The 25,224-nt window shown below is 35.8% G+C and overlaps 1 protein-coding gene across 4 annotated transcripts in view; it reads right to left on the bottom strand.

Moving 5' to 3' along the window:
* The window catches only part of astn1 (astrotactin 1), a 410,547-nt gene that overhangs the window by 141,301 nt on the left and 244,022 nt on the right, over positions 1-25,224 (bottom strand). For all 4 annotated transcript variants that reach the window (XM_003197882.7, XM_021467632.3, XM_017351897.4 and 1 more), the window contains 2 exons: positions 5,082-5,186; positions 1,959-2,147 (listed from right to left, as the gene is read on the bottom strand). In XM_003197882.7, the coding sequence (XP_003197930.4) occupies positions 1,959-2,147; positions 5,082-5,186 (294 nt within the window). The remainder of the gene's footprint in view (positions 1-1,958; positions 2,148-5,081; positions 5,187-25,224) is intronic.

The raw sequence follows: 25,224 nt of genomic DNA, 5'->3' as shown, positions 1-25,224 counted from the left end.
CAGTTAAGCTGAAGCATAAAAACTAGGTGAGGTTGCCCAGGGGTCTCCTGAGTACAGAGCAGCGCTGGCCTGCATTCAGCTTTAGCCAGCCAGCCAGCCTTCTCACATCTGCCCTTGCCCCCTTTTTATTGGCTCAACAGATGTGACCAACCTCCCCAGGGTTGTGTGTGGTTTTACTTCCTCCACTGCTGTCCACATCCTCTCCAAAATGGAGTTTTTATCCTGACAAAACCAAATTTGGGTGCACCTGGTCGAACTTTCTTTTTTTGTTTGAACATCTTGTCCATTTTTTTTCTTTATCTGTTGTGACATTTAAATGCAACATACTTAAATACTTACATACTGTATTTATTTAGTTTTATGTTCATAAAAATATTTAAATATTTAAAACATTAAATATGGTTTAAAATTAAATAATAATATATGATATATATAAGAACCGCTAGTGTTTCACGATTTCTTTTGTGACTTTTTGCGATAAAAATGAAAGATTTTGTGGTGGTAATTCCCAGAAATTTGTGGACAATTTTGTGATTTAAAAACATATATATAAATATAAAAGAATTCTGATATTCTAATGCTTCTTTATGTTGGTCTCTTGTCAAGACAATATATAAAACAGATCTAAAACAGGAATTAAGCAAAAGGAAGGTTGTAAAACTCTTATATTTATCCACAATCTTACTTTTTCTCAGATTTCACCCCCCGGAGCATCTGACATCATATACCTCACTCTGGACTTGCTTCCCCTACCCTAATACACCTGAAATATGGATTGCCGTAAAACTTGTCAATGGGAAGCATTTCTCTTGTTAACTGCAGGAAAAGAGCTAAATAAAAACATTTATCAATTTTACTACACATCATGATACCAGTCATACATGCAAAGCACAAATAATGTCCTTCAATTCAGTCATGTCCAGCGGCCGTCATCCTTGAACCAATCTCCATCATTGTAAGCTGCTTGCTGTTCTGTCTGTTTCACTGCTCCGTTTGTTAGATGTTTGCTCACATTTTATTTTGCAGTCTGACGTGGAACAAACGCACAAAATGCCCAATTCGCGCCAGAGGATGTCTAATCTAATAGTTTGCATTGACCTCACATATAAATCATTCGCGCTTCATCCACATCTGCTTACAACACAGGCCGCAAAACAATTCCCTCACTCTCATGTAATGTTAGGATTGTGAGGGCGCAGGTGAGACGTCATTTTTCGAGAGACACTAAAATACATCACATGCGCTGCGTATACAACGTCTATAAGTCACGTAAAACAATAAATTGCAAACTGAAATAAATAGATTTTGATTATGTGGTTTGAAATTGGATGTTTTATGAGACTATTTAGATTTTTGTGATTTTTTTGCGTTTAATTAAGAATTTTGCAGGATCACAAAAAATTGCAACTTTTTGTTGATTTTGCGTTGAAATTCGCAAAAAACTATTGGGTCTGATATATAAATATACTATATGGAGATGTACATCATTGCTTTGCTCTGTTTATTAACACATACAATTACCTATTTTACACATTACATTTGTTTATAATCTAAAATAAAGCAAAAAATTGTGTCTACAAAAATTTGGATTTATTAACCATGAGTGATCATGTAATAAAATAGCTGAATTAGATTTTTTAAATAAGATAACTTAAATAAATTATACATAGATTAATCAATCGATCAATCAACCAATGCAATAAGTATAAATGGCAAAATGCAATACAACACAAAATGTTAAAAACTGATCTGAAGAGAAAAAAATCCTTCAAATATTAAACAATAACTGAATTAACATGTCAATCATAAAATTACGCTGTTCTATATTTAGGTTAACGATTAAATTGTAAGAAATGCACAAAGATGTACTCTCTGAATGCGAGTCAAACTTATTAATGTACAATAATGCAAACCAGCAAGTTCAGTCTTTTAAATAAATATAATTTATATCGGCTTACCTTTGCTGATATCCTGGTACTCCAACCACAGCTGGCGTTGGACTTGTTTGTTGGGATACCATATGGTACAGGACTCCTCAAAACCATACACTGCCTCCTGGATAAAATGGTTGCCAAACTCTTTTAAAATGGACACAAAGTCGCTGCGCAGGGTGGCCCCGTCCAGTGAATGAATGGCAGAACTGAAGGCTGAAGCAAGAAAATAACAGGAGTCTCTTATTTGTGTTTCAGAGTCAAACTTTAAACTTTTCTTCACATTTCATTTAAAGGGAGAAACTGAATAACAGACAAAACAAAAGAGGAAAGAGTCAAAACCTGGTGAGCTAAGCTCTATTATTAAAAGCACATTTTTTTTTTTTTTGTGAAACTACAATACGCCTGAAGGATTCAATGTTTTATTGCAGAATGTTTGAATGAATATTATTTGAATACAGTTACATATAGTGCAGTGCTCAGTTAAAATGACAAAGCAATGCATGTGGGAAGCAAAAACATGATCTGTCAGTGCTCTGAGAAATATGTTCAGGGGAAACAAGAGAAGGATAAACAATAAGACCTTGCAGAGGTATTAAGTGCTTTGTGTAGGTTGATGTCTGACCTTTTAAAAACTTTTTCAGAATATCCATCATGAAATTAAATGTAAGCTTTTAATCATGTCATTTGCATTTCCCTGCAGTACTTCAGAATATAAAGCACTTGTTTGCTTGCACTTTTGCAAAAGTATTGAAGACCTCTCAAACTTTGCTTGACAGCAGAACTCAGTGGTTTGCATGTTAACAAGACATGTTATTATTTTATTTAAAAAAAAATGGGTCTGCATTCACAGAATGCCCAGAGGAACAATCAAATTGCACAACATGATGTTAACAAAAAGAAATAACTAAAATGTGAAAAATAAATAAATGCCCGTAATAAAATTCTTCTTCCTCTCTATAACCTTCATGCCCAGGTTAGAAAATTGCCCTGAAGTATGAAGATACAGGAATTTAAAAAAATGATAACAATCAGAATTGAAAATGTAATAACTCCACTTCTCAGTCACATGAAAAATGAACCCTTTAATGGTAATGGAATAAGAAGAGAGAGAACTTGTGCAAGAAAAAAGAACAAGGAAATCAAATTTTAAAGGCCACCCGGGTTATTCATTAATAGGGATATTTCTGTTAGAACAGCACTTGGGATCTGACATCTGCTCATTAAATATACAGTGTTCCTTAAACATTTGAAGCAAATTTGCTAACAGTACAAAAACTTACACAAATAGTAACTAAAGTGACAACACTTCTTTCTTTTTTTTTCTGGGGAAAATTCCACACATCTTCCATTTTGGCCAAACATCTAGTACATCCGCAAAATGTTTAAAGAAACAGTTCACCTAAAAATTTATATTTACTCACCCACAAGTGATTACAAACCTTTATGAATTTAATATTTACTGTTAACTTCAAAAGCAGATGTTTTAATTTATCGTTGGAAAATGCCAGCCATTGACATCCATATGAGGAAAATAAAAATCCCAAGGAAGTCAGTGGCTACCAGTTTAATATCAAAATATATTTGTGTATAAAACAAAATGAATCAAACTAATTATTAACAAGTGTGAGTTTATGATGGCAGAATATTCATTTTTTGGTTGAACTTCGCCTTTAAGTTGCTGTGTAAAACCTTTGAACAGTGTTTTCAAAGAATTTTACCAACAGATGGCTTGTTTACAGCTGAATATTAAGCTAGGATAGTACAAAAAGTTCAAACTTCAGCTTTAAACCCCTAGTTTTAAACACAATCACCATCTGGGATCAACAAAACTCTGAGAACTGCCTCTTTCACCTCAGGCGGCCATATTTGTTGGCACTGAATTTGTGCTTCACTACCCACCCAACATAACTGATCTGTCACGGTGAGGCCAGCACAGTGGGATCACTCTAGTCTACCAGACCAAGAAGAAAGAAAAAAAAAACTTATGGCCAGCTAGGCTGAACCACTTTCTAACCAACAAATGCACATTATTTAATGCAAGCTTGGTAACTCTTTGCAATAAGATATCAGTTGTTAATACTATTTGATGAAATACGAAGCAATAATAAACAATGAGTGATATGTTTTATTAGAATTTATACATTTTTGTTGACACTGGTAATAATTTTTTTTTTTTGTGTGCACTAAGTAAAAGTTTACCACACAAAATTTTAAGTTAATTAATGAAATATCCAGACACAACACAGCAGAATATCAGTGACAATTGACGCAAGATCAATAAAAACTCACAGCCAATTAGTGTAGGGTGACTTTTCTCTGCTAAAGCGCAATGTTCATGAATTTTAAATTTTCTAAATTAATGAATATTAAACTATTAACATAATAAAAATATATACAACAATCACCGTCACATGATGCAGTTTGAACATTCTTGTTTCTTTCATGTTTTAAACTCTGAGGTGAAGTGAATATACTGTTGTTTTCAGTTAGGCTATTATGAGGATTTCAATGAACTCATATTAGACCATTTTAATATTAAATAAACTACATAAACAGTAGATTTTTTTTAATCTGTCATCATTTATTCACCCTTTACTAGTTCAAAATCTTTTTGAGTTTTGTTCTTCTTCTGTTGAACACAAAAGAAGATATTTTGAAGAATGCTGGTAGCTGACACTCATTGACATTTTTATAGTATATTTTTTACTGTGAAAGTTGATAAGTGCCAACAATTGAGTTCTTCAAAAGATCTTATTTTGTGTTCAGCAGAATAAAAACAAAACTCAATGTTTAAAACCACTTAAGGAAGAGAGAATAAGGTCTAATTTGTAGGTGAGCTATCCCTTTAATACTGTGTTGTTTTAAAACATGTTGCTTTTCATGTGGAAACATTGAAGATATACATTAAAACACAATTCTAAAATAAATCAAAAACTGATTAAACTGGAAAAGATTAACTATTAATTCTGTCTTTCATGTCTGGTTAAGAAAAGTTGTACACAAATGTAGAAATCATTGACTAAGATTAACTTATTCTAAACCTTGTTTATTGTTAATTCATGTTAGCTAATGTTAAGAAATAAAAACTATTATTGTGAAGTTTTACTCAAACATGCAAGAAAATACAATGGAAAATGGGAGTTTTACCTTGGGAAAGAGCCCACTGATTGAGCTTTACATGGTACATAACAGAGCGCAGCCTCCAGTGCTGAACCAATGGGTAACCGGTAACCTCACTGTAGTTTACCATACCTGAAAAACACGGAGGAAACAAACAGTTAAATAAACATTTAAGAACCAATGCAACTGCCTGATCAGTTCATGGATTTTAAACAGGAATTTTGAGAGTGATATGTTAAAAGTATTGTCCCATGTTCAACTATTTTATGAGTTATTTTTACTGGAAGAGAAAGACTACACTGCAAAACCCAACAGTCAACTTTATCAAATGAAATGAGAGTAGTTAACTCAAAAATTACTGAAAGTTAATTCTATTAATTTAAAAAGAGTTTTGAACTTAGTGTTGAAGGTAATGAGTTAATTAAATAAGTTAAGTAAATTCACACTACTCATGTAGATTAGTTTTTAATTGAAATGATTTGTTGCAATTGGTTTCCTTAAATGGTTTGAGTTTTCTTAACTTATTGGGTTTTACAGTACTCAGTTGGTTTGAGTTCTCTTCATTTATTGGGTTTTACTGTGCTCAAATTGCTCTGTTTACTCAAATGGATTAAGTTCACAGTACTCATTAGGATTTGTTTTTTTTTTTACTTAAATAGTTTGTGGTGGTCAGTTTCCTCAATTGGTTTAAGTTACCTTAACATTTTAGGTTAAAAGACTTTTTAACTTTTAAAAACTTTTTTAAGTTTTAAAGGGCAGTTGTATACTTATTTATTTTTTTTATTTGTATATGTACTTTTCAGAGTGATATAATACAAGGAGATAGCCTTAAAGCTAACCCACGAAACTTGCATTTTGATTGTAAAAGGTATTTAAAACGAATACGTTTATAAGACTGTGTAGAACTGGCATAGGTTTTGCTTTGTGGTTTGTTGGCAGTTGATGTAGTGTAAATGCATGACTGCGAATCCCTTAATGCACTGATAATCCCAGTATGAAATGATTTTTGGAAATGTTTGCTAATTCTAACCTTGCTCAATTGGGTACATTCTCTGCTTTTCATGAGCGCATGACTGCATCACTGCAAAATACACCCTGATCTTCTGTTGCTTCAAAATCACAGTATTTGATTACACAAAATGAAATGAGGCACAAAAAAACAAACAGTTTTCACTGTCAACTTCAAATTAAGTCATGGAAATAAAGGCACTAACATGAAACAAAAAATAATATCGTATTCCTACACATTGAGTATAAATCACACTTACTAGTATTGGTATATTGCCTTAAAGTATGAAAATCTGAATATGTATATACAGAATTTTAAGTCAAGACATCTATTTTTCAAATTTATTAGCAGTAATTAATTTTTAATATTACATATTTTATTGCTGTTCAAAAAATTTAATTGTCAGTTAATAAAAATAAAAGCAATTAATTTTAATTATAACACAGAATTTCTGAAAGAGTCATTTACATTGTTAACAAGTTAACATTGAGAATAAACCACACTTGCTGAATTGTTTCAAATTATATAATGTTTTTTTTATTTTATTTTTACATAAATGATTTATTTTTTTAAATGTTATGCCAAAATTTCTGCTAAAGAAGATTACCCTATCATTATTATTGATAGAAGAGCAAAGAAAATGAAATCCATTGCCGCATTCTCCATTTATCATCCAGCTCTCTTTAATATACGAGCCATTGCTTTTCTACCCGCGGTTACCCTTTGAGGTAAAATCTCAAATATGGCCATATGTTGAGCGGGTGGTGTAATCAATCATCTCGTCTCCTACAGCAACTGTCAGCCTCGCCGCAGCATCTAGGGAATACACAGCCATGTTTCAATTTAACCCTACCTTAATATACAGCACATCTGGCTGATCGCAAAAAATCACAACATATCCGGTCTGCAACATGCTGGCTGGGCATTAGAGCATATTGCTTTCTAAACTCGATCTGACACGTCTTTAAAACCCAAAGCATTCGGTCCTCTCTGTAAAAAATTAATTCCTCTTGACATTATCATGGATTTACTCGGCGAATCATTTTAGGCCAGTGCTAACATACGAATGATGGATTTGCAGATATAATGAATTCATAATATCTGTAAGCTGTTGATAGGAGGGATCCCATTATAAAGCACAGGTGCTGGAGAAAAAGCACTATATCATCAGCTCAAAACCTTTTGTCTTAATGATCGGGACATTCTCTGATTTTCAATGAGAAAGTCAGGCTCTAGGTGTGTTAACGTGAATGCTAACATACTCAATAACTCAACACTGTGGAAGGTCTTATAATTATCTCAAAATGCTCTTTTTTTAATCATGCTTTCTCTCCTTTTTTTTTCTTAAAAAAGGGTTTCATGCATTTAAGAAAAATAAGTTTTTCTCACAATATGCATTTAGGTAACTTAATTTTTCAAATGGTCTCAATAAATTTGTTTCAAAGATTCAGTCTGACAACACCTTTTCATTGGCATAATGTTCTCCGATGGCCTATTCTGATGCGATTGGTCTTCTACCTACAGTTTATTGTAAAAGAAATGTCCAAAATACTATATTTAGTAATTGTAATAGAACTCTCTCTAAGATAAATGTCTTGATCAAAAATAAATGTTTATTTGGAGGCATGATGTTGACAACATGAACAAACTAAAGTAAATGGAAGGGAAACTGGGTGACTTAGGAGACAATTTCTTTATTTTTCCTGCACCTTGTTCTTAAAACTTTGCAGACTGCAAAATGACATATTGCATTAAACATAACAATAGAAAAAATACATACATCTGTTTATGTAATAAAGATGGCACTTAACCATTTCATTTGTACGATCACACCAGTGTGATCAGACTTGGCTGGTACCTAAAGTGTAAAATCACACCAGTGTGATTAAAACATTCAAAGTGCATGCCATAAACTTCTAAAATTCAAATCTGATGGCGTGGGCTGAGGCAGAGAAAGAGGTGCACAGCCCTTGTCATAAATTACAACACTTATTTTAGGTTTCAGATGTTCAAATACGCATAACTACAAGCAAAATCTACCATTTGAGGTTTGTAAAATAAACGTGGATGTCTATGAAGATAGCAATAATAATAATTTTTCAATATAACTGGATGATGTGCTTTGTTCATGTAAGATAAACAGTGTTATAAATAATTATGAATAAAGATGACGTAAATCCAGCAGAATGAATACAGCTGTGATCAGACGTTTATGAGAAGTATATTATTAATTAAATTATGCATTCATTTTATTTTATTAACATCTACCTCTACCTCAACCCTAAACCCAACCATCACATTAATGTAAAAGTATTATTTGTTGTACAGTGTCACAAAAATGATGCTATATTGATGTGAGTATCCTCAGTAGTACCCCATCTAGATTTCACCACCCTGCAGGAGAGGATGAAGTCAAGATGGTGTAGTCCCATCGATATAGCATAATCTAATAAAATACAGTTATTGTGTAATTTAATAAATAATAAAAATACTTTTGATCGAAGCTGTATCCCTTTAAGCAACAATGGCGGCGCCCATTACCCATCATATAACAAATAATATGATCATCATTAAGCTGTTTAAAAGACAAAATATTCGTTCTATTACATATTTAAGAATTGGAGTATCAAAAATTTGACAATATAATCGCAACATTCGTCAATAGAGAAAATCGCAAAGCAAAACAAATTACGATATATACATCAAATGTGTGTACTTACTAAATACAGAAAGCACAAATACAATAACAGTGCCGCATTGCTTAAGTGCATAATAGCAGGTAGATTTAGAACTGACATTGCAGGAAAAATTAAATTGATAACATAATACGTTTTGTTTTACGTTAAAAACATCTCACAATGTTACTCTTTAGCTGTATTTTTTAAACTGTAAAAAAAACAGCATTGGTGAGCTAAAAATATCTATCAGATACAGGTATTTTAAAAATCTGGTTAAAAAAAACCTTCTTAATTATACCTTTAAAAAGAATGTTATCACACTCCAATAAAATGCTTGATTGTTTCAATCCAAATTCTGGAAAAATATGAACACAATAGTCAGATTAGTCTATATTTTCCCCAATTTTGCTTTGAAACAACCCAATATTTTTTAGAGTGTGCAATTTTACTCCTGTACTCTCTAACACAGTTGAACAAAGAGCCCAATTCGTTTGGATCATAAAACCCCAAAGTTCACACTCTCCTGTGCTCTCTGGGGTAGACGGCTTTCTGACACCGAGCGCAAAATGTGATGAATAAGCCTCTAAATGCGCTGCTCTTGCACTATCCTCACCTTGTACAGTTCCCACTTAAAACCATCTAAAAGAGAAAGCGTGCGTGCCCCTGTAGAGTGCGGTAGTGTCAGTGAGGCAGGCGTCAGAGTTTGGATAAATAATAACAAGCACCAGTCGCACAGACCCTCTTTCCTTTTTACTCTGCTAAAACCCGCCGCTTCAGAGGGCCACGTCTCCTTTTTACCCCATGGGCTCCGCGCTCTCATTGTCTGACAGAATGATTAATATGACTGAACTCCACATCACAAACACAAGTTCAGAGGCTGTAGTCATCTTTGCCATTCTGCTGCGTGCCTTTGGGTGGTGGCATCATTAGCGAGGAATGATCAGGCATGCAGGCAGACAATTAAGACCCACGTTACCATTTGAATATGAAAGTGTGCGCAAAAAAAAAAGCTAGCCTTAAATAAACACACAGATCCGTATACATCTGTTGATCCAAACACATCAAAAGGGTTGAGTCAAGAGTAAATCTTAATATTAAATTGAACTCTACGCCTTGAACATTGGGGTGACAGCCTATAACTCATGAGGACGTGGGTAAATCTAGATGTTTAAAATCCTCTCTCTGGGAGATTCATAGTGACAACCGCTGGTAGCAGACATCGTATGGCTCATGAAACCCCATTAACAGCTGAACTCTCAGTTCACCGTTGGATGAGCGGAGGAATGGATGACTACAGGGGGAAATGATTGAACATCGGGACGTATTTGAAACTGCAACAGGCTTATCCGATAGAGTGCTAATTGTAAAGCTGTGAAGCCAACTCAATCTGAGCACAATTAAAAGACTATGATGTTAAAAGTGGGATGAAAGTGGTGTTAATTAAGTGAAAACATTTGATGTAATATGACTCAATCAAGTTACACACTGTAAAAAAGCAACTGTGTAATTTCTAGTTTATAGAGGGTATATGCTTGAATCCTAAAGATAATTTCAATATCTTTTTAAGACCTTTTAAAGACCTCATCGCCATTTCAAGTTTTAACCAGTATCAAACCTTTAACTTAATAAACAGTTGTTAATAAACTGTTTTAGTTAAATAAAACAATAGAGCACAACCATGCAACAGAACTCAGATTACCTCAGAAGAACAAAGCTTAAAAGAATAAATTATGCGGTTGTTTTCAACGACAGGCTTAAGCCACTGATTAAACTTGTCTTATTTAAACAAGATGTGCGCAAATTTTCATTTTTCCATTTTTACTGTTTGTTTTGCTCTATGGTTTTGCTACATGTGTAAAGCATTACATCACTTTTCTGTGTTTGTCGCAAATTAAGTGACATCACATTGATGGAGGAGCTTGACCGGACACCCCCCAGCCTGAACCAATTGCATGGATCAGGCACGCCATTGTTAATATTAGGAGGAAAATAAATATATTAACTTAATATATATAATTAGCTTTTTTGGAGTCAAACACTTTGGACAACACTTGAACAAAGTTTAAGACTTTGTAAAAACGTGATTAAGACTTCTAAATAACTTTTAAGGGCTTTGACTTTCTGATAATTGATTTATCAACTTTTAATACTTTTTAAGACCCCGCGGACACCCTTTTATAACACCTTTAGCATCTCAAATGGTAAGAAATGCATTTTTGTTGAAACTCGTTGGACCAAAAGTTCTCTCAACTCATTTGTTGACTGTGGCCATTCATGAGGTTTGTTCAGTCTTTTGTTCAACAAAGAAATAAATAATGTTATTGTAAAAGAATAATTCATGAATACACCCTTGCCATGTAGTAAGTAGTTATGCTTTTAATAATCAATATTACTTAGTTCTTAAATGCATGGTTACACTGTAACAATGACACTTCAAATAGTGCAATAAAAAAACGAAACAATAAATGTTAGAAGTTAAACATTTAGAAAAATACAATTGATTTAAAGTCAGTAACTGTCTTCACAAATGTATTGGCTAAATCTAGAATTTGCCATTTAGTAAATATACATAAATGTATTGTCCACCAGTGACAACATACACTCATATCGCACTGCGATGAGTGTGATACTGTGTTTATACAACAGTTCAATGGTATAATTGTGCATCTCAAAAAGAAAATCAAACACGGACGGTCTAAAAATCATTTTGTATGAGAAACGACTTTTTTTCTGCTGTTCATTCACATCTGCAGCTGACGTCAAAACAGAAGAAGCCGTTGCTACTTCACAAATGTCATTTTAGAGCTAGCATTTGAATGATTTTCTTGCGTAATGTCTAAAGTGATGACAAAACAGATGACTTTGCTAACATTTTGAGATTATAAGGCTGAACGGCATGAAATGCCATCAGTCTAGAGAGATTTCCCAGTATTTCTCTGTTGCAATGGGGATATCATCACAATAATTAACATCTAAAATCCAAAGCAACGCAAAGACTACCAGATTGTTTGCGATAAGGAAAAATGCTAAACACATGCAGGCATTTCTTCTTTCTTTTTACTGACAGTACTGCTTTGTTACTGCAGTAACGAAAACAGGACATTCATTAAAAACAAACCAAAAAATAACTCAGGGTTACACAAAGAGTAGCAAACACAACATAGTCCCATCTCACACTCAATGCACTAGAATTATATGGTATAAATACAGCACTGCAACATACAAAAGAGAGAGATCGACTTAGAATGTCTCTTACCAGATTTATAATGATTTGATCAGCTGTAGTTTGTAGTTTTACAAGAGTTTTTATCCTCTAATGCAGCGGTACTTAAACATTTTATCACCGCGTACTGGTCAAAGCTTGACAATCTTACCGTGGACAAGGGGGTTGCAGGTGTTTTGTAGGTTGTAGCTTGCCAGGCGACCACACTGATACAAGTTTTATTTATGGACAAAATTACAAAGCACTGCAGTGTTTAGGTGTTTTGTGTATGTCTGAAATAATCAGTCTTCCGAAATATGTATATTCCATACAAGCTGAAGCTGATCGGTCAGTTCTTGTCCGGTGACTCGTAGTGCGCGCATCTCAATTGAAAACAATGAACTTGCACAAACTCTAGAAAAGACGCGATATGCCAACCGCCCCTAAAAGGTCGTCATTTGCAATCTCCATCAGTTGATCTTTTTGCACAGACATGCTGGATTAGTTGGCAGATTTGTTGACCAGTGTGTTGCTGATCTTTTTCTTGGCAATACTCGAGTGCTTCACTGTGCCTTTTTCCCTTAGCAAAGAAACTTTCCAAAGACGTCTTTTTCAATCCCATTTTGCAGCTTGTGGGTTAAATTTGGCCACTCAAGTGACCATGATGTAAGCGAGAGAATACAGTCATTTTTCAAAATGAATGCCTTTTTAAAATAAAGGATGGTTCAGACTCAGATAATAAATAAAACAGAAATAATTAATGATTTTTGTGCAGCCCAGTACCAATTGATCCACGGACTGGTACCGGTCCCCGGTCTGGGGGTTGAGGATCACCGCTCTAAGGGCTTATTATGTGGTCTTTGTCGCTTTGTCGATGGACAACGTCAACCTTCTTTGCTCTGCTCATATATAGAGGTGGTGGACTGTTGAGAGTACAATGTTGATCTGACTAATATGTCAGATAAAAAAAAACAAAAAAAAACAAGTAAATTAAATAAGTTATAGTCAACACTAATCATTAAATAATTTCTATTTTCCAGATATGTTACTGTTAGTTAGAACAGTTTACAGTGCACTATTCAGTAAATATGACTTAAAAACAGTTAATTGCTTAGTTTTATCTGCACGCTGGGATGTGAGAAGATATTTTAACACAGGAAAAAAATAACATTTACACTTCACCTTTAACACTCTCTTTGTGTAAAAAAAAAAAAAAAAAGCCTTGTAAGAATCAGAAATCTTGTTGTTCATTCAAGTCAAGCACCTCATTAAACATGCTCTGACAGAACTTTCTTTAGAACTTTCAACTTTCAAATTAAAAAGACACCAGGATATCACATTTTCAACACCACAAACACACATGTGAAATGAAACGACAGTTTGTAGGCTGTGTTCGTTTGCACCGTCAATGATGCAGCGATGTGCAAATAAGTATTTTTAAACATTTCTGGTCATTAAAGCTCCTTAGTGACATTTAAGAGTCATATTTTCTCTGACATTTATCGCCTTTCAAATTAGCATAAACGGAAAAACAGAGACATTTGAGTGCTTCCCCGCAAATAAGTCAAAAGGTCATGCAAACAAATTAACACGGTAAACAATTTGGCCGACAGGACACTATCCGTCAAGTGGATCTATCTGTTCCAAATATAGAGGCTCAAGGAGGAGCGGACACTTCTTAAAAGATCAAGGTGACATACTTTCCCTCTCAGCCATACTGAGGGACGTCTCTCTCTCAGAATCTCCAGACTTCAGAGCAGATATCGCTGCCTCTGTGCTTTACTGGTCACTGGGCCATATGCTGCCATTTTAATTGAGAGGGACTTTGGGAGAGGGACTATGTGTTCCAGAATGAATCACTGCCACTCAGAATGATGTCAGTGATCAACAAGGGCTTCCGAAGCAGCATAACCGCAGGGAGGATGAATGTTTGACACCGCCGCTGCTGTCTAAATCCTTAACTAGACAGGAACCTATGCACAAAACTTCCTCCTTTCATTCTCCTCATCGCCCTAGTACCTCAAGATCCATCCCAGGTTACATTTCGCTGACAAAAAATGTACTAAAAATGGAAAAGCTGTCCTTTGTGTTTTTAAAAAGATAGATTACTGCTGAAAATTATGCCACTGATCCACTAAAAAAACAGACTAAAAAGGCTGTATTAAGTATGCTAGTGCAGAAGTTGGTAATGTTGCTAAGCAATGAAACACTTCACAGCGGGCCCCTCGATGTCAAAATGACAAGAGAAAACACCTCAAAAATGCAAATCAGTTTGATGTCAATAAAAAAAACACCTCAAAAAGGACTACAACACAGTCTTGAAATCGATTTTTGATAGACTCTTTATCTTTAATCCAGTGTAAATTTGTAATTTGCAAGTGCATCTTTCAGATAAAAAAAACTAGTTCTGTATAAAACTTTGTGTGTTATTATTTTGTTGGTCAAAATCGCATCAATGTGTGGATGTGAAATGGACATTAAGGTTTTGACATCGGTAACACTTTATTTTGATGGTCCATTTGTGTATTAGAAGACTGTCTGCTTAATATCTGTTGATACTGCTTCTTCAACACATTTAACTGACTATATGAAACTTAGCAAGTATATATAAGCATCACTTGGGAAATATATATTAAAAAACTTTTAAAATTTCAAAGGAGTGCTAATAATTTTCTCTTCAACTGTTTGATGTAAATGATTAGTGTTTTAGCTTTTCAGTATACACTAATCAGAAAATTATCTTAACTGATATGCATAACTCTGCAATAAAAGTTTTCAATTGAGCCTTTAACATGTTTGAAATTTGTTGTCCCAATTTACAATTTGCTTTAAAACTGCCATGAAATGTGCTACAGGCAGTGTAATATGAAATTATTTTGCTACCAACTTTTTATCCACCAATGCATTTTTCTCTGGACACTGTGCTATTTAATATTTATCTGTAATCATCTGAGAAAAATAATATATAGCCTACAGCACTATGTAAGCAACATACTTCAGGTTTTGCAGAAATGTAAACAGAGTCAAGTATTTCCAATAATCATGGGTTGCCCAGATCTCAGTAGATGCCAAAATTGGGGTGTCTGCATTGGCCACAGGCATCTGAAGGGCCACCAGTGAAGGATCCAGGGCCCATGCTGTGGCACCCACTGTATTAATTATCACATCTAATGTTGTCGGCTAATTAATTGACGTTTACAGCAGGAAATGGTTCCAGCAATTCAATGCAATTAATCAGTGTCAAAGAATAAATTAAACCCCAATGTGATTACCATTGAGGACTGCGCCCAAAACTGAATTTTAATGGGGCTCTTTCCCTCCCTCTCTCTCTCTCTCTCTCTCTCTCTCTCTCTCTCTCTCTCTCACTCACTCTTTTTTTTTCTTTACTACAATTATTAATTTTTCCAATAATGTTGTCAAATCCATAAATTGTGAATTTGTTAAAACCACAGAAGCTTTTCAGATGATGGTTAAGATAAATTGAATGTGTGAATCAATCCACAAATAAAATGGCAAAAATATTATTTGTTAATTAGTTGAGACAATTCTCGGCGAAAAGGTTCCTACATTCCACGCAATGTTCACGCACAACTGGATTCTAGTTGGATAATGACAGAACAATTATCAGCGTTGTTCGTGAACTGCTCAACTCGAATTGTAACACAAGCAAGTGTAATAAGAGGGACAAAAATGTCACATTGCCTTAGCAACTGCATAATGGATCATTTTTTTATCCTACAAATGGGGGGCATGCGAGGTAAAGAACATGTCAAAAGTCAGATTGTGAAGAACACTTTCCCAATTATATTTCTGAGAACAGCCAAAGCTGTTTTACCCTCCAATTCATTCTGAATTGAACTGAACAATTAGAGAAGGGTATAATTTTCTTGGCATTCGACAACTGCGGCGTTACGGTAGACAGAAATTCCACATTTGTATATTAATAAGTGACAGATGCAGCAGACTAAACAAACAGCAAAGCTCACACAACATGCTGTCGCTGCAATGCACAAACAATAAATAAACAAAAAGGAAATGTTATGTATTCCGACATAATACAAAGCAATTAAACATGATCTTCAAAAATCATCCACAGATAAGCTCTGAGAGACGTCTACTCAAAAGCAGAGAATTAAACATCTGCCAAAAAAGAAGAACTAAAAGGCCAAACTTCTGAAAAAAATGTACTGTCAGACATGAGAAATTACACGGTTTAATGTAGAGATGTTAAGGGTTAATCCTAAACTAAAGAGATCAAGTTAACAGCAAGATTTTGTATTCTTGAACATATAATTGGCTTTGCCATTTACAGTATTTATGTCTTTTGCCTCTCAGAAACTGTAAAAACAAATGTAAAGACTCATTAAAGTTGCAGAAAAGAGACTCAAAAGCATTTCAATTCTGCACTAGTGTTTATGTATTATGGAATTAACAATGCCTTTAAGAAAAGTACGGCAGAAACTAATAAGCACTGTATGCAAATTTGCCTCAGTGTTTACCTTGGAGGAAGTACCGGAAAAACAACAGCTTCATAATAGATACACAAAGATGACAATCATGTTAATAAAACATAACAATTCACATTAGAAGAAGCCAGCAAAACTATTGAGCTGTGTTGCAATGCATATAAATATTGCTTTGCAGATGCTATACGCGGCTTTGGAAACTGACTAAAAACGATCCTCTGAAGATGTGACCTCTTCTTCCAATTCCAATTACTGACAGGTCTAATAAAGTATAGATAGCATGTGTAGTTCCCCGTTGCGCAGAACACATCCTAAAGGAGAACCTGTCATAACAAGAATAAACATGAGCCGTGTTTTGTATTCTGAGGCTACAATAAACACTTACTCGAGCAGCCACGATACTGTAAGTCAATAAAGTTCAATTTTTTTATTTATTAACTTTTAACTGGAGCTTTCTTTATATACTGTAGTTTAGTGGAAAGTTCATAGACTGCACTGCAATTAAGCAAATGAATCAACTCTTGGGACAGCATGCTAATTTGTTTGATGTAAACTTGCATCTCATTTACAGAAGATGCAAGTCTGAATCATTATTTATTGAAGATCTGCTTTCTGCTCAAAATACAGAAATGGCCTGGTCACAGATTTCTGCTGGGAGTTTTCTTTCTCTGCTTTGTCTTTTATGGACTCTCATAAAAGCATCCGTATATGTATCCAAAGATAAAATAATGATGGCTAAAAAATTAAAGTTACCCGATTTAAGTTTGGTTTAAAAGAGGACACATAATTACATTTGACATTACATTTCACATTTTGTGGTAGGTTTTTAGACAGAAACACAGTTTGACTTTTTTTTGATGTGGTTTGGTTCCATAAAGCAGTTTTTTTTCTACTCACACAACCATTTCTACAAAATGGTTTACAAAAAAAAAAAAGAAGAAAGAAAGAAAGAAAGAAAGAAAGAAAGAAAGAAAGAAAGAAAGAAAGAAAGAAAGAAAGAAAGAAAGAAAGAAAAAAAAAAGAAAATCCAGTGAGAAATGTATTTTTCATGCCAGAGCTCAGAAGTTAATGGCCAGATTCGCTTTTACCTAATTTCTGCTGGGTATATTTAGATGTGATAGTCATTTATAATTTGGTGTAAACAACCTTAAAACAGGCCATTTATTAAGAAATGAAAAAAGCTTAATAATAATAACTATTATTATTATTTCATTATTATTAAGTAGGATCTTGTTTATTTATTTTATTTATTGTAAAAGTCTAAAGAACGGCGCGCGCTCCCGCGAAAAAGCGTGCACAGCGGCCTCTCGCGGATCCGCGAAAACAAAAACCGCTCGAATACGTACCTCCCGGGACGTAAATCGCGGTCCGCAGAAATGTCCGCGGGGCTACGTTTCCACAATGAGCCTGGGTTGATTACAACAATGCACAGCCATGGCCTAATGGTTAGAAATCTGAACTTGTGATCACAAGTCGCAGTTTTGAGTCCTGGCACCAGCACCAGAAGCTCTGGCCACCATCCATGGCTGAGGTGGCAATACCATGGCTGAGGAGAGTCCCTAGAGCAAGACACCAAACCCCCAACCGCTTCCCAGGTGCTTCAGCAATAGCTACCAAGTGCTCCAGGTGTGTTCACAGTGTGTGTGTGTGTGTGTGTGTGTGTGTGTGCGTGCACTTGGCACCGTAAAAACACAATGATGCCGAGCAATAGAACATAATCTGGTGAATGCTGTTTATTGTTGTGCAGGGCTGTTCACATCATGTCTAAAAGTAAAAAAAAAGCACTATAAAGAACTTTTTACATTTGAATTAATGAACCTGAGTTGAAAAAAAAGATGCAGTATGTGAACGACCCATTAAGCGATCTCAAGCTGGTTTCTTGAACATGACAGAACTCAAAATCAAATGACCTCAGCATGCACCAGTTGTAATTACAGTAAAGTAGCAATAAATGGACCACAAAATGGATTGAAATATTAGAGAAAAGTTTTAAGAACTTTGCAGAATCTTTGCCACAAAACTTAAGAACATTTTCATTGCAAAAGAACATCCAATTTAGTGATGACAAGGTACAGTTAATAAAGTGGCTTACATACTTAATATACTCTTCATTTGCATATGAACTAATTAACAACATATCACTTCTCATAACACCTGCGTTAAATCACAATTCAGTAAATTTTTCTTCCTGACATTTCAATTCACATTCTCATGAATAGAGAGGGAGCCAATTTGTCAACTCTGAATTGTGCACAACCCTGTAACACACTAGATATATACTAGAGATGAGAGATAACAGATTCAAAATAACAAGCACCAAAGCAGTATATCACAAAAGACACGGACCAAGTTTTAAAATTCATAGCAAGGTCACATTCCGACTCTCACACACCTTCTGCCAGACGGCAAAACTGTCCGTGATAGAACTCAAGCAGAAATAACATACTGCCAAGCACTAAAGGCAGAGTAGATACTCATCAGTTCCACTCCTTCCCATGTAGCGACTGGGAAAGCTCACGGACTGAAACTGCAAGGTGGTATCTGCACACATGAGCAGTGATGAAAGAGATCCAGACATGAAACAGGAAATCTTCAGCTCATCGATCCTGCCAGGTCTTTCTCTGGGATTATAGGAACTCCCACTGCAGAGCAGCCACAAAGGCCTAACTTGATTGGATCCATCCGATTAAATCTGGACCTTGTCACTTCTGCGCTGTCTTGAAGAGCTGCATTCGGGAGATTGCCCAAGCACAGCTAATTCTTAAGGAGTGGTGAGAAATCCATGTGTCAGCCATTTCACTCAATCTTTCTCTTTTTTTTTTTGCAGCCTCCTTTGTGTTTGATGATCAATGCCATCTATTCATCTTCCGTTCACCACCCGGTGCTGCCCAGCAGGCTGTAGCACCTGTGGCGTTTTTGCATCATGTAATGTGTGTTTTGAAGTGATTTCTTTTAGCATTTTCATTCCGATTGCCATGAAACCGCGCGCATGCCTTTGAACGAATCCCCCGGCGAATTGCATGTCACAAAGACAAGTGTTGCTTAACCCCAACACCCCCACCCTCAACGAATCTCCATCTGTGGCCGTGAATGTGAGTCACCATATGCATCAGGAGGCAGAGATGATTTCCCTCCTTTCTTTCATCCAGCAGGAAATCTGCTTAGTGCCAATGTGCTTTCTACCTGCATTCCAATTAAATCAAGATGTATTTGCCTTTCAAAGCTTCTCGGCCTTCTTCCTTTCCCATTGGAATAATTGATGGAGTTCGCTGGTCCTATGATGAATGACTTCCAACCCAGAGATGAATAGAAAGATGAATGCGTTGCCCTGAGAGGGTTGGGAGGAACGGCTCCAGGAGTGCTGACATAGTGACAAATACACTGACCGTCGCACCAACTTGCCCAAATCCGCAAGGGAGGGTGGCAGAGGCCTGATAACATCAACGACTGCTCGGGTATGTGCCACTTGCCCATTCCGTGCCCAATTACATGAGCTAGTGACTAATTTAACCTCAGGCGAGTTTCCAAAACTGAAGCCTCAACACAGTCGAGGGAAAAACACAGCAATGATGTATTAAGGGCACGGGCAAGAAACAAAAGCTTTACTCAAAACTGGAGTTAAAACACTCTTTTTTTTTTTTACCCCATTCTTATATGGAGCTGCATTTCAAACAAATTGTCCCAAAATTTCCAGAAAAGTTTCATTTAGTAACAACTTGGAGACACTTCATTTACAAATTCACTTACTTAAAGGTCAAAACACAAATGAGAAGCTTATTCTATTCTATTCTATTTTAATGTAACTAGGACAACTACACATATGTTTGGATTGTATTGTTTGTTTCCTTATTTTGCTGTTGCTATTGTTGATTGTGGTTGCTTACATTGCTTATATTGAAGTTTCAGCTTTGGTCTTCTTACACTTACAACTTCTTTTCTATTTTCTTTTTAACACATTTTTAACACATTTTAACCATGCACGCTACTTGTTTATATGTGATTAATTAGATCATTCCATCACCGGTTGCTTTAAACCAATATACTGTATAAAGCAGTATACTACACAGTAAATATACTCACACTGGACACTTTATTAGAAACACCTTACTAGTACTGAGTTGGACCCACTTTTGTCTTCAGAACTGCCTTAATGCTTTATGACATAGATTCAACAAGGTATTGGACATATTCCTCAGAAGTTTTGGTCCATATTGACATGATTGGTCCACATTCATGATTCGAATCTCCCATTCCACCACATCCAAAATGTGCTCTATTGGATTGAGAACTGGTGAGTGTGAAGGTCATTTGAGTACATTGAACTCATTGTCATGTTCAGGTAACCAGTCTGAGATGATTTGCGCTTCAGGAAATTATGCGTTACCCTGCGAGAAATAGTTATCATAAGATATTTACATTGTGGTCAAAAAAGGAATGGACAGGGTAACGAACAGTACTCATGTACACTGTGGCATTAACACAATGTTCAGTTGGTACTAATGGTGCCAAAGTGTGCCATGAAAATATCCCCCACACCATTACACCATCACCACCAGCCTGAATTGTTGATACAACGTAGAAAGGATCCATGTTTTTATGTTGTTGACGCCAATTCTGACCATGCCACCTGAATGTTGTAGCAGAAATCGAGATTCATCAGACCAGGCAACATTTTTCCAATCTTCTAATGTCCAATTTTGGTAAGCCTGTCAGGAGCTGACAGGAGTGATACCCAATGTGGTCTTCTGCTGCTGTAGCCCATCTGCCTCAAGGTTCGATGTGTTGTGTGTTCAGAGATGGTCTTCTGTATACCACAGTTGTAAAAAGTGGTTATTTGAGTTACTGTCTTTCTATCAGCTCGAACCAGTCTGGCCATTCTCCTCTGGCATCATCAAGGCACCTGCTCCCACAGAATTGCCGCTCACTGGATATTTTCTCTTTTTCTGACCATTCTCTGATAACACTAGAGATGGTTGTGCGTGAAAATCCCAGTAGATCAATACTTTCTGAAATACTCAGACCAGCCCGTCTGGCACCAACAACCATGCCACGTTCAAAGTCCCTTAAATCATCTTTCTTTCCCATTCTGATGCTCGGTTTGATCTGCAGCAGATCTTCTTGACCATGTCTACATGAATCAATGCAAAAGTTGCTGCCATGTGATTGGTTGATTAAAAATTTACATTTACAAGCTGTTGGACAGGTATACCTAATAAAGTGTCCGATAAGTGTATACATATAGTTGAATTGCAGACCTAGTCCAAACATTAACATCAAATATCCACATCCAAATATTGTGATGATTGTAATGTGTATTTATGTAGCGCATTTATTGTGTATGGCCAGACACCCAAAGCACTTCACAATCTTGAGGGGGGGGTCTCTCCACACCACCACCAGTGTGCAGCATTCACTTGGGTGATGCGACAACAGCCACAGTACAACGACACCAGTGCAATCACTACACAAGTGAAGAGTTGGAGTAAAGAGTCTGTGATAGAGCCAATTTGGTGGATGGGAATGATTGGGAGGTCATGATCGTAAAAGCTGAGGGACTTTGGCCAGGACAACAGGGTTACACCCATACTCTTTTACTAGAAGTGTCATAGAATTTAATAACCACAGAGTTTTAGGACCTCGGTTTAACGTCTCATGCGAAAGAAGGCACCCACTGACAGTTTAGTGTCCCCTTCACTTTTACTGGGGCATTAGGACTCACACAGACCACAGGTAGAGTGCCCCCTGCTGGCCTCTCTTACACCGCTTCTAACAACAACCTTGTTTTCTTCCTTTCTTCCTTTCTTTCAACCTTGTTTTCAGGGTGTCTTGGAGGGGAGAGGTGTCCAACCTACAGCATCTAAACACTGGGGTACCTCAAGGCTCTGTTCTTGGGCCACTTCTCTTCTCCATCTACACATCATCTCTAGGACCAGTCATCCAGAGACATGGATTCTCCTACCACTGCTATGCTGATGATACCCAACTATACCTCTCTTTTCATCCTGATGATCCCTCGGTTCCAGCTCGTATCTCAGCCTGCCTGTTGGATATTTCACACTGGATGAAAGATCATCATCTTCAGCTGAACCTCGCAAAAAACGGAAATGCTTGTAGTTTCTGCCAACCCGACTCTACACCATAACTTTTCAATCCAGATGGATGGGGCAACCATTACTGCATCCAAAATGGTGAAAAGCCTTGGAGTAACGATTGATGACCAACTAAACTTCTCTGACCACATTTCTAGAACTGCTCGATCGTGCAGATTTGCACTCTGTAACATCAGAAAGATCCGACCCTTCTTATCTGAACATGCAGCTCAACTCCTTGTTCAAGCTCTTGTTCTCTCCAAACTGGATTACTGCAACTCTCTACTAGCTGGGCTTCCAGCTAACTCTATCAAGCCTCTTCAACTGCTCCAGAATGCAGCAGCACGAGTTGTCTTCAATGAACCTAAACGAGCACATGTCACTCCGCTGCTAGTCCGTTTGCACTGGCTGCCAGTTGCTGCTCGCATCAAATTCAAAACTCTGATGTTTGCCTACAAAGTGACTTCTGGCCTAGCACCTTCTTATCTACACTCACTTCTGCAGATCTATGTGCCCTCCAGAAACTTGCGTTCTGTGAATGAACGTCGCCTCGTGGTTCCATCCCAAAGAGGGAAAAAATCACTTTCGCGAACGCTCACGCTCAATTTGCCCAGTTGGTGGAATGAACTCCCTAACTGCATCAGAACAGCAGAGTCACTCGCTATTTTCAAGAAACGACTAAAAACTCAACTATTTAGTCTCCACTTCACTTCCTAATCTGCAATTGCCTCTTTGAATATCACACTAACTGTACAAAAAAAAAAAAAAAAACTACTACTAACACTTCCCTTCTTAGACTTTACAGACCTGAAACTTGCCTTTAGTACTTATTCATTGTTGCTCTTAGTTGTGTAAATTGCTTCCTTGTCCTCATTTGTAAGTCGCTTTGGATAAAAGCGTCTGCTAAATGACTAAATGTAAATGTAAATGTAAATGTTCTATCTTACCAACTTGATTATTTTTCTCGGTCAGAAAAAAGATAAATACGCAGTTTTCAAGCAACATTATAACATAATTTTTTTTCTTGTTATACATTAAAAATTACCACAACAGCTGCTGGAAACACTTAAAGTATCTTGTACGGTGACAAAAGACTGGAATCAATAGAGGTGATTGTGAAAGAACTGAAGATGTGCACTCCAAAGCCATTTTTATTCCTTTAATTAAACATCTGACTGGCGCACACGTGTCTCATATGACTAATGAGAAATGTATTAGACATAATTTGCAGTTCTTGCAATAAAAGGCTCTTGGGGAGAATCAGGTGCAAGTGTGAAGAGCTGGAGAAATCAGCACTGAACCACCTGCTCATAACAGATAAATAACCTCTGTCTTCATAGCCAATGCCTCAAGCTTGACTGACAGAGGATGACTCTTCTAGATTACCCATTTTAATCTTCCCGCAAGTATCCAATATGACCTCTCATAAGTCTCACCTGATGCCTTAACCATTATGTCTGAAGACCAGCTATGTCAACCACTGTTTCATTGAGGAAAAGCACCTGCACCTCCCGGTAGCTCGGGCAATATTACAGAGCCACGCAGGACCATTTCATACTCTCCTGACCTTTAGACTGGATTACAAATTGGAGTTGAACGGTGGTTGGGGATTCAAGCTGGCCGTAATAAAATAGCTGTAAAGTGTGATAAATGTCAGCTTTGGCTTCTTTAAAATTTGAACAGGGCAAAATTAGCAGGGTAACAACTAGGGGTGATCATTTAAAGAGCTCAATTAGAACAACTACAAATAAAATATAGAAATTATACATACTGCTATAAATAAATTAATAAATAAAATAGAATAAATGAACTTACAAAGAATACTATTATTTTAGAATATTATTATTTGTTTTTTAGAGTTTTATTATTTTATTATGTATTATTATAATTTTGGGCTCTATTGTTATGATCTAAGTGCAAATTCTAAAAAATTGGAAAAAACTGAACTTTTCACTACAGCGTACAACCAGTTCCATCTATACGCGGAACAAGAACAAACCTCCTCCACTCAGCCTCTTTACTTTCTCTTTACTTTACTTTTACTCTTTATTTTACTTATTTACTTTCGTGGAGTAAGGAAACGGTAGAAACTCCACTGAAGACATCCATTAGCCTTCATATTTAATTTCATATTTGCTTCAAAACTATTAAAAAAATTTATTTTAATTTCCAGCAAATTAATTAATTAACAATAATAACAAAGTGCACTAAAAAAAAAAAACAATCCAAACACACATTCTATTCTTATGCCCTAAATTGTGATGCATATGTCTCCAAAACCAGACAGGTGGGCAAACTATGCAGTCTATTTTAGTTTCCCAAAATAGTAACATGCAAACAATGCGCCTTAACACACAACTTTACAACAAAAACATACTTTTTTAGATTTGCTATTTAAACAGCGTGGCACAAAATGTTAAAATTATAGTTGCGTTGGTTTGAAAATAGTAACAAATTGTGCCATACATGTCTTGCTTCTTATTGCATCTGGTGTATGATAGAGTCCTTAGTGTAAATATTGAAGGCAAATATCTATTAAATACAAATAAAAAATATATAAAGTAATCTTATAAAGTATCTGTGTTTGCAGCTATAACATATAGATAAACAAAAAAACAAACCAAAATAAAATAATATATAAAAAAATAAATAGAAAGAAAGAAACAAAAGAAAGAAAGAACGAAAGAAAGAAAGAAAGAAAGAAAGAAAGAAAGAAAGAAAGAAAG

This window comes from Danio rerio, chromosome 2, assembly GCF_049306965.1.
Source record: "Danio rerio strain Tuebingen ecotype United States chromosome 2, GRCz12tu, whole genome shotgun sequence".
NCBI lineage: Eukaryota > Metazoa > Chordata > Actinopteri > Cypriniformes > Danionidae > Danio > Danio rerio.
Note: the sequence above shows the minus strand (reverse complement) of the source record. Positions and strands in the feature narration are given on the sequence as shown.